General features: G+C 31.7%; 1 protein-coding gene across 2 annotated transcripts in view; it reads right to left on the bottom strand.

Annotated features, from left to right (window-relative positions):
- LHX6 (LIM homeobox 6) overlaps nucleotides 1-11,734 on the bottom strand; it is a 276,203-nt gene extending 264,469 nt beyond the window's left edge. Inside the window, exons 1-2 of one of the 2 annotated variants that reach the window (XM_073573163.1) lie at nucleotides 11,512-11,734; nucleotides 10,800-10,871 (exon numbers count right to left, since the gene is read on the bottom strand). In XM_073573163.1, coding sequence (XP_073429264.1) covers nucleotides 10,800-10,871; nucleotides 11,512-11,589 — 150 coding nt within the window. In that variant the 5' untranslated portion in view covers nucleotides 11,590-11,734. The remainder of the gene's footprint in view (nucleotides 1-10,799; nucleotides 10,872-11,511) is intronic. The other variant, XM_073573162.1, reaches the window with a different exon arrangement.
- Between the last annotated feature and the right edge of the window lie 266 nt (nucleotides 11,735-12,000).

The raw sequence follows: 12,000 nt of genomic DNA, 5'->3' as shown, positions 1-12,000 counted from the left end.
AGAGTTCATAATACATAGAAATCGCAGCGGGTTTTGAACAAAGTCCTTTGCGTTTTGAAAAAGTTTGAAAACCTTTTTTATTGTTAAGAGAGGAGACACTGTAATGATATGGATAATAGTCAGTGTTGGGAAGGTAGGGATCATCGCCGTCCTTGTGTCACCCGGGGAAAGGATCTGTGTAATATCATATTAACAGCAGAAGGCGCTTCTCAAATATCTGACTCTAAGGAACCAAACATTTTACAACTATCCCCATCCAGAATATACAATATGCAGTATGCTTTATCAAGTAAACACACATAATAAGAGAATTAGGAAACGACCGTAACATTCATGTGTGTAATCAGCGTGTAATAATCACTACAAGAACCACAAAAGAGAAAGGATACAAAATGTCTTATGTATTCTCCAAAATCTCTCTATTATGTCCACATAAGGAAATTGTGTTTTAAAGAACTTTTTTCTTATTGCTCTGTTTAATATATATATATATATACACACAAATATATATCTTTATATTTATATATATATTATTTTTGAATTATTATTATTTTATTATTTTATAAATTCTACTTTCATCACACTTGTCAAATTAAAATTACAAGTCTCTTAAAGCAAGATATTATTAGGCAGCAATGCATTATTTCTTAAAATTCTGTCTGCAATGTATCTTTAATATATTATATTAATATATTAACACATTTAATATTAGTATATTGTTATTACAGCCATTATTTAATATTATGTAGGATTATTACTATTGATGTCATTATCCCTATTTGTTAACTGTCTTATTTCTGCAGCAAATCTGATGCCTGTGGACATCTTAATGTTAGACACAAGTTTTTCTTGCAAAATGCAAGTAATAAAATACTTCTATTAAATGTAAACTATTTATCCTACTGTAAATGATCGGAACCGAAATGGAAACGTATCTACAATACAAAGCACGTTATTACATTTACATATAATATTTTCTATTCCCTATATCTATTTATGTATCTATGTAAAATAAACAAAACAGCAATACTGAACATATTTCCAAAAATAGAGAACTTTATTTGCCCATATGTGACAATGCTTCGCCTAAAAAAATCTAATCTGTTTATCTAATCTATTTGTCTATGCTTTATCTATCTATCCATCTATCCATCTATCTATCTTTCTTTCTTCTATCTATCATCTATCTATCTATTTATCTGTCTATTCTCTATCTATCTATCTATCATCTATATATTATCTATCTATCTATTATCTATCTATCTATCTATCATCTATCTATTATCTATCTATCTATCTATTATCCATCTATCTATTATATATCTGTCTATCTATTCTCTATCTATCTATCTATCCATCTATCTATCTATTATCTATCTATATATTATCTATCTATCTATCATCTATCTATTATCTATCTGTCTATCTATTCTCTATCTATCCATCTATCTAGCTATTATCTATCTATCTATCATCTAACTATCTATTATCTATCTATTTGTCTATCTATTGTCTATCTATTCTCTATCTATCTATCCATCTATCTATCTATCTATTATCTATCTATCTCTATATCTATCTATCTATCTCTATATCTATCTATATAACTATCTGTCTATCTATTATCTATCTATCTGTCTATCTATTCTCTATCTATCTATCTATTATCTATCTATCTATCTATATATTATCTATCTATCTCTATATCTATCTATCTGTCTATCTATCTATCTCTATATCTATCTATCTATATAACTATCTGTCTATCTATTATCTATCTATCTGTCTATCTATTCTCTATCTATCTATTATCTATCTATCTATCTACTATCTATCTATCTATCTATCTATTATCTATCTATCTATTATCTATCTATCATCTATCTATCTTTCTATCTATTATCTATATATCATCTATCTATCTATTATCTATCTATCTATTATCTATCTATCTTATCTATCTATCTATCTATCTATTATCTATCTATTATCTATTTATTTATCTATCTATCCTTAACCTATTTGTCTATCTTTCATCTAATACCCATTTTTTCTCTCTTTATCTCTCTCGCTATATAAATATACATCTAATTATTTAATTTTAATGTGGATAAAGGGTAAGAAAATAATAAACTTCTCGCTAAAGGAAAAACAATTGTGTTCAAAGTGAATACATTTAATGCTTTGTTTGGGACAGTTCCGCAGAACATATGCACAACGTATCAAACTGTGCAGCCAATGATGCGTCATTGCACAGTGGCTCAGTGGATAGCCTTGCAGCGCTGGGGTCCTGGGTTCAAATCCCAGCAAGGACAACATCTGCCAGGAGTTTGTATGTTCTCCCCGTGTTTGTGTGGGTTTCCTCCCATACTCCAAAGACATATACTGATAGGGAATGTAGATTGTGAGCCCCATCGGGGACAGTGCCAATAATGTCTGTAAAGCGCTGTGGAATTAGTGGCCATAAGATATACACTTCATATGTATACATCGGTGCTGACAAGTATAATTGCATATTCCCATTAAAAACTGAAAAACAAAAATAGAAAAAAAAAATGAGATTGGAAATTGCTAATCTTTAAAGATTTCTGTTGTGAATCAAAGAGAAATAATTCTGGTGATAACTGGCAATGAGGCCCATGGATTGGACAACAATAATTTCTATATTTATAAATATATCTTAGTATCTGTGCACCATCGCAACACAATACTGATCTTCGGTGAATGAATGTGCAAAATAGCGTTCGAAAGTACTACAAATCTGACAGAGATCATTAATATTTGTAAACCGCTACGACCTCTGGGTACTCTGAAGGATTGCATTGGAAACAATTTGCTAATTCCAACCAAAACAGCAAACTCTACCGGGTTGTAGAATACAGTCGTCGTCCACTATCGGGCAGAGACTCTCCTTTATGCCTGTGTGTTACAGTGTGACGGCTGGATAAGGGGCCAGATGTTATCTGCAGTCCCTGCCCAGCCAAACATGCATACATCCTGTGCAAATACAGATGGATCCAAAATGGGAACCACGGACGCAACATTGTTCTTATTAACTTAATGTGATTATTGTTATGCAGTAATGTCTATTGTCTGTACAAGTCCCCTCTGAAATGTAAAGTGCTGCGGAATATGTCGGCCCTATAGAAATAAAATGTATTATTATTAAATGTGAGAAGTGATGAGCTAATAACCTTATCATGTAATGTTGGAAACAAAAAAAAAAGGAAGATCCTTCATTAAGTTAGCTAATTAACCTTTTTTTTCCCACTACTTTAGCATTTTTATTGAAGTTTGCATCCACTGGGTACAGTATGGAGGCCTAGAATGCAAATATAAGGCTTTACATAGGGAATGATTCCTAATAGTAAACCCATGAAGTCCCTACATCTCTCTCACCACTTCCTAATTATGGAATGATTATTAATAATGGAAGGTCAGAGATGGGGAGCAAGTGGGGGAAGGATCCGGAAGAAGATTCTATTCTTGGAATCACTTTGCTGTTTCAATCCCTTTCTTATATACTGCTCCAAAAAAATAAAGGGAACACTATAACATAGGATCCTACGCTATAGTGTTCCCTGTATTTTTCTTGAGCGGTATATATAAAAGCCTCATTTTATTGCACACTCTTTCTTGCGCAATTAATTGCCGAAACGATTAATCACAACCTCCTAAAAATAAAGAATATATATATGTAAAAGTGGATTTATTCAAGTAGATGAAAAAGCTGAAAAATGTAGCATGCAGAATAAGAAAGCATCAGAACATTAGGAATAAATACCAGTGAGCAGATGCCAGAAGTATGGCCGGACCATACGGAAAAGTTCTGGTGACCGATTTATCCGTAAATCAAGTCATTCCATTGAGTTATTTTGAGTTTAGGATAAAACATCTCATCCATAGAAAGTAAAATGTTTTTTTTTAATTAGTTTTATAAATGATCATTAAATATTATCATCGGTTGGAATCTTCTTGAAGTCCCAGTCTTTATTTTTGCACTTTTTGTGATAATTTATGGCACTGGTAATGTATATAATAACAGGTTGTATATATTTTTTAACCAGTTTAATTCAGGTTCTATTTTTGAACTCTAAATCTTGATTGCTATCGGATTCAATCTGTATTAGTTCCTATCCCCCTATAATTGAGTGGGATATGTAGATTTTTATTTTTTAAATCAAACATAATTAAAAAAATTCTATTATCAATGAGGCCTAAACGTGGATGATAGCATTGCTGATGATATACGAGGTGTCGTATCCAAGACCCCTCTGCCACATTGGATGGCACCACTGGTAGGTGGTGGCCCTGTTACAAATGTTGCATTAGGGCCCTATATCTACATGTCAAATATGGAACAACTTGACCTTCAAGATGCTGACAGTAAACTGGGCAATAGATTCAGTGCTCTTGGCCTTGGACTAGATATTTAGCAGAGTAAGTAAAGAGTACAGGGTTTTCTGTGCCAGAAGAGGGGTCCTCGGCAGCACCAGCGCTGGCAGTGATACTACACCCCCTGGAAGACGTTACATAGGACTGATAGCACACCACATAATAAAGATTAAAAAAATCTAATAAACAAATATTTATCTTTTACATTGTCCCAGATATGACAAGTAATCCCAACAGCGCTTCCAAGTTATTAATGACAATAATATGGCGATAAGCCAACAGTCGCATATATAAGATACAAGTCACCATTTCACAGCTCATGGCACTGTTCTACAGGCAATTATCATCGATACATTGACTTGTTCACGTTTGTTTGATTCGTACACAAATATTCTTCTCTCCATACATCCAGCGTATATTATATAAAGTAAACATGGAAATATCTGAATCCTCGCTGCCTGGGAATGACCAGATCTACATCACAAGGGGTCTCATTAATCAGGACGATAAGGAAACTAAATGGGAATATGTTACACCAAATATCTAAGAATACGCTAAGAATCTGACTCATGGACTGTATGGAATATACAGAACGGCCGGGTATATTCCATGTATATGTACTATATCTTATCGATAGGATGCATGGAGTATATGACATACCACATAATGATGATATGAGCGGGTAATATATGTCATCTATAGACTGAATGGATTATATCAAGTCTTCTGCTATATAGAGTATATGGATTTTATATCTGATCTATAGACTGAATTAAATGTTGGTCTGACATACAGTGTATGGATGGTATATCATATATCATGGATTATATATTAATGATTATAGATTATATATTATGAACTATATATATTATGGATTATATTTTATGTGTTATATAATAAGAAATATATATTATGTATTCTATATTAAGAATCATATATTTGGGATAATAATTATGGATTATATTTGATATATTATATATTATGGATTATATTTTATGTGTTATATAATAAGAAATATATATTATGTATTCTATATTAAGAATTATATATTTGGGATAATAATTATGGATTATATTTGATATATTATATATTATGGACTATATTTGAGATATTTTGGGTTATAAATTATTGATTATATATTATATAGTATGAATTATATTATATATTATGGATTATATATTATGTGTTATATATTATGTATTATATTTTTTGGATTATAAATCATGGATTATATATTATAGATTATAGATGACATATTATTGATTATAAATTATGGATTATATATTAGAGATTATATATTATGGATTATATATCATGGATTATATATTATGCATTATATATTATGGATTATATATTACATAGTATGGATTATAAATGATGGATTATATATTATTGATTATAAATTATGGATTATATATTATGGATTACATATGTTATTCTGATATTTACAGTGTATGGATTATTTATTGCATTTTGATCTTTGGACTACATGGATTCTATATCATATTTATGTTTATACCTGATATAGGAATTGTATCTGATTTATACAGTATATGTGTGATCTACATATGGTATGCATTGTTTTGGATGTTCTGATCCACTGACTAGATGTTGTGTTCTGATGTATTGAGTATACTATTTATTCTGACATACAGACTACATGGATTATACATAATTGCTTCATCTACAGAGTGAATGGACAATATGCCATATCCTGAGCTATAGATTATGTGTTATGCCAGGTTTGTTTTTAGAAAATTTCCAAATTGTTTTTAATTTATCATTGTGTAAAAGATAATTAATGTAAATTTATCCTCAAGTTCTTTTTCTCAATTTGGATATGTGGCAGAGAAAAAACAGGAGCTAAATGTCCCTTTACATATTGTTTCAGATGTTTTGTTTTCACAAATTATTTACGGTTTTCAAACTGATAACGATAAAATACTCTATACTGATATTGATCAATAAATTGTGTGGATATTTTTTGTAGACTAAATAGATCATTTAACACGTCCTGACCTATGGGACATAATACAATATACAATATACGTAAATACTTAGGTCTCAAAAATATTGAGAGAAGTATTCAAGGATTGATACCTTTATTGGCTAACCAGAGAAATTACTGTATATTCACAAGCTTTCAAGGCTCAGAAGGCCCCTTCATCACTCTTAATACTTCTCTCAATTTTTTGGGACATAGGTATTTACATCTATTTTTCTGGCTAACACGGCACCACAATATTATTTTGTATTGTACAATGTATAATATATAATCCTTTTAATTCAGAGCAAAATATAGTCCACACATTATTTAGCACAGAATACACTATATCCTATATATAATGTATGTGTATATATATATATATTATATACATGTGTGTGTGTATATATATATATGTGCGTGAGTGTGTGTATATATATATATATTATACATGTGTGTGTGTATATATATATATATATATATGTGCATGAGTGTGTGTGTATATATATATTATATACATGTGTGTGTGTGTGTGTGTGTGTGTATATATATATATTATATACATGTGTGTGTGTATATATATATATATATGTGCGTGAGTGTGTGTGTATATATATATTATATACATGTGTGTGTGTGTGTATATATATATATATATATGTGCGTGAGTGTGTGTGTATATATATATTATATACATGTGTGTGTGTGTGTGTGTATATATATATATATATGTGTGTGTGTGTATATATATATATATATATATACACATACATTATATATAGGATATAGTGTATTCTGTGCTAAATAATGTGTGGACTATATTTTCCTCTGAATTAAAAGGATTATACATTGCATTATGTATTCAATCCATAAACTGCTTGTATATCATAGTATTATAGATTATATGAATAATTAGGATATATATAGTTTATTTTTTTTTATCTAGAGATAGAAAAGATTGTGTGATATATGGGTTATAACATTAAGATAGATGGATAGATAGACATCATATCTAATGTATAGATAGTGATATCTAACATTTTGCAGTGATTGCACAGAATATATAAATAAATACATATATCTCAAAGCATATATAAGTACATAGTGTATATATATATTGTATATATACATTGTACAATATCAATTTATATGCAGCATGAATTTTATACACTGTTTACAGTATATAGTATACATTTACATATTGAAAATTATTGATATATATACAGACCAACTTTATGATGCACAATATATACTATATGCACTGAAAAAAATTACTGTGTAATTGTTACCTAATTCATCAGCAGTAATTATGACCTACAATTTATTTCCTGATATACTATATATATATATATATATACACACACAAACACACACAGAAAGCTATGGCAGAAAATGTGTTGTAGGTAATAGTCACAGACTGCTAGTAAATTTGGTAATACTTCCAATTAGTCAATGATATGAGCAGTGTTCAGGGCACCATCTACTTCTACACTATGTGTCCAGCACTTGTCCAGCAGTCAGTAGTGTTGGGCAGATTGTGTTCTGTATTTCAGTCTCTATAGACATCGCACCTGACTTCTCTCCTATACACTGTGTGTATATAGGACATTACTCTGCAGATATTATTCTGTGTGATCAGTTGGTGAATCTGTTGGTTTCTTATACAATTGACCCCCAGAATGTGAGAATACATTGCTTTCTCTGGCCGATGCTGCTGTACATCACCTGGAATTAGCACCCAAATATCTGACACTAAGTGACAGGCACCATGTATTGGACCGATATATCAATAGGAACTTGTGTGACATCGCCACCAACTAAAACTGGGCAGAAAAGCTTTCTATTACTGATGATGAGAAGGAATCCAGCTAATAATCGCCCCCGGGACTCGGATTTTACTGATGTGGAGTCGGAATGATGCCGCACATTGGACTTGTGCCTTGTTCACACAGCAGCCCGTGTGAATGGGCGTTTCCTACAGACATCGCAAGAAATGAGCGATCTGGTCGCTGGGACTTCCCTCTCTGTCCTCCACAGATCGCACAGATCACCAAGAGGCGGATTCTAAAGAGATGGCCTCCCTTCTACATGTCCATCCGGAAAGTCAGAGAGAAAGGAAAGAAAGACTCACATTAACCCCTTCCTGATGGCGGATTAGGTGAAATTTCCAACCTTCCATCCCTATACTGCACTGATGATCGGCTCCAGATCACTGTCAGGAGAAGACAAGGTGGAGATGCGCAGTCACTGTATATGCGGGCGACATTCCACAGAGGTCGGCAATACAGTGCGTGATCAGAATCACTGGTGGAAATGTGGAATATATATATATTTCTTGTTTGATCCTTTTCATTTATAATTCTTTTCTGTAGCCATCGAATTTCTGGGTCATTCAACACATTATAGGCTCAGCTCTTCCCAATAAAATAGTATACTCGGACTTGATTAATCTATTATCTATTATCTCTCTCTCTCTCTAATATATATATATATATATATATATATATATCATTCTATTATCTATCTATCTATCTATCTATCTATCTATCTATCTATCATCTATTATATGTCTATAATCAATCTATCTTTTATCTATCTATCTTCTATTATCTATCTATTATCTCTCTATCTATTTATCTATCTATTTATCTATCTATCTATCTATCATCTAGCTGTCTATTATCTATCTATCTATTATCTATCTATCCATCTATTATCTATTATCTCTCTCTATATATATATCATTCTATTATCTATCTATCTATCTATCTATCATCTATCTATTATATGTCTATAATCAATCTATCTATTATATATCTATCTTCTATTATCTATCTATTATCTCTCTATCTATTTATCTATATATCTGTCTATTATCTATCTATCATCGATCTATCATCTATCTATTATCTATCTATCCATCTATTATCTATTATCTCTCTCTATATATATATATCATTCTATTATCTATCTATCTATCTATCATCTATCTATTATATGTCTATAATCAATCTATCTATTATATATCTATCTTCTATTATCTATCTATTATCTCTCTATCTATTTATCTATCTATCTGTCTATTATCTATCTATCATCGATCTATCTATCTATCTATTATCTATCTATTATCTATCTATCCATCTATTATCTATTATCTCTCTCTATATATATATATCATTCTATTATCTATCTATCTATCTATCTATCTATCATCTATCTATTATATGTCTATAATCAATCTATCTATTATATATCTATCTTCTATTATCTATCTATTATCTCTCTATCTATTTATCTATCTATCTATCTATCTGTCTATTATCTATCTATCATCGATCTATCTATCAACCATCAATTCTCAATCAATAAAATTAATAATAGAACAGGTATAAATCTACATATTTCCTATATACAGTTCACAAGTGAATGGTATTACAAATGCCATTCATGTTTTGCTACAAATTCAAAGATATGTAAAAAGAGCAAATTACATGAGTTGCCACATAAACTAAAACTCACCATGCTTTACTGTAGAGTAGTCAATAAAAGATTTACAGGGATAGATGTTTAGATGAGAAGAAAGACAAGAAAAGAAAACTTGATATCAATTAAAATTAAATCATGTAAGAAAGATTGATGATAGTTAAATAAGATTGATTATTTAGTCAGATAAATATGACTGTTACACATAAATGAAATGTGTATGTTTTGTAAATCAATAAAAGGAATAATAGGTAGGTAGATATAGATAGATAGATAGATAGATAGATAGATAGATAGATAGATAGATAGATAGATAGATAGATAAAAAGGTACAGATAGATAAGAATATATAGAACATATAATGATAGATAAATTATAGCTAGATAGATAAAGATATAGATAAATAGATGGATAGATAGATAGATGTTAATAGATAGATGGATGGATAATAGATAGATAAATAGATAGATACATAGATAATAGATAGATATAGATAGATAGAGATATAGAGATAGATAGATGATATATAAAAGATAGATATAGATAATGGATAGATGATTGGTAATAGATAGATAGATGATAGATAGATAAATGATAGATAAAAGATAGATAGTTAATGATAGATAGATAGATAACAGATATTAGATAGATAAATACATAAATAATAGGTAGATAGATAATATATAGATGATAGATAGATAGATAATAGATTGATAGATAGATAATAAATAAATAATAGATAGATGATATAGAGATAAATAGATAATAGATGATTGGTAATAGACGTGTCACCCTGTATTTAGCTGTGTATACTAGTCAGTCACACACACTGAGCATGCACACCTAATAATTGTCATGTCCCCTCTCTCACCTATCAGTGATACATAAGCAGTGTTTCCCAGTTTTGCTGGTTAGATGTGTCAGGTGTGCTTACCATGATGTGGGGAGTCTTGGTGTCCAGACTTGAGGCTGCACCCCTGGGGATCTGCTTCTGGTGAGACATGCCCTTCCACCAGATATTGCCAGTAAACCCCTTCAGTGTGAAGTTGATGTAGATGCCACCAAGTTTCCCTTTATATTCCCTGCAGCCCATTCACAGAAGCTCCAAACAACAAATAAGAACTTTCCAGGAGGCATTTAAACCATTTCCAACAAAAGATGTGTCTCTTTAATGAAGCAATTTGAATCTAGATTGATTTTTTTTTTTGCTGCACTTAACCCATGCCTCTTGAGGTAATCGTTTCGTTCCCATGTAATCCAAGGCAGAGGAGAAAAAAACCCACAAACTACCTGCAATTAGAAATTGCACAAAATGCCCAGGATAAGAGGCAGCAAGTGTCAATTTCAGCTGTCAATCAGGCAATCCATCAGGCCACCCAAAGAATTGCAAATTTCATTTTTTTTTTAATGGTTGTAATTAAAAATCGATTTTTTTTCTCTGTGCGCACACAAAGAAGATACATTTGGTTAAATGATCTGTACTTTGATTTATTTTTTTCTTACAATAAACCTGGGGCTAGAGTTAACTCAGCCAATGAAATAGAATATAAGCAACTCCGGGAGTACTAGCATGGCCCCTGAGTGCGCCCTCAATGAGTGAAGCCTCGATCTGCCAGGGGACACAACACACAGACCCACAAGCTCACCTTTCCTGCAGGGTCTCCTTCAGGATCCAAGTTGTTCCCCTCTGGTTGAGGGGTGACATTTTCATTTTTCCAATACATGGAGGGAAAGCAAAGCAAATCAGCAATGATGATAGTGTCCAAAAAATGGTAAAAATCCTCCCAGTGTTCAGGATCTGGTGCAGAAATGATGTAGGGTTATAGACCTCATGTCCCAGACTGAGGTGTCTGCCCACAAGAAGAGGAGATGTGGCTGCAAGTGGGAAGTTAGACGAGTCTTCCTTGCACTTTCCTGTTGGATAGAGCTGAGAGGCAGGAAAGGAAGGGAAGGAACCTTACAGGCTGGGAGGGAGGTCTGAGAAGTGGCTAAGAACAGCAGCTCTGAGGTCCACCTTCTAGAGGAGAACACCTAGGAGAACCTGGCAGGCATTAATCCACAGGTGATGGGAACATCTCCGAGACCTCAGCTGGGAGCACAAGCCTTGTCTACCTCTAGACTTTCCAGCACACCAG

This window comes from Dendrobates tinctorius, unplaced genomic scaffold (assembly GCF_039654945.1).
Source record: "Dendrobates tinctorius isolate UK_male_01 unplaced genomic scaffold, ASM3965494v1 ptg000034l, whole genome shotgun sequence".
Lineage (NCBI taxonomy): Eukaryota > Metazoa > Chordata > Amphibia > Anura > Dendrobatidae > Dendrobates > Dendrobates tinctorius.
This window is presented reverse-complemented; position numbering and strand designations above follow the sequence as displayed.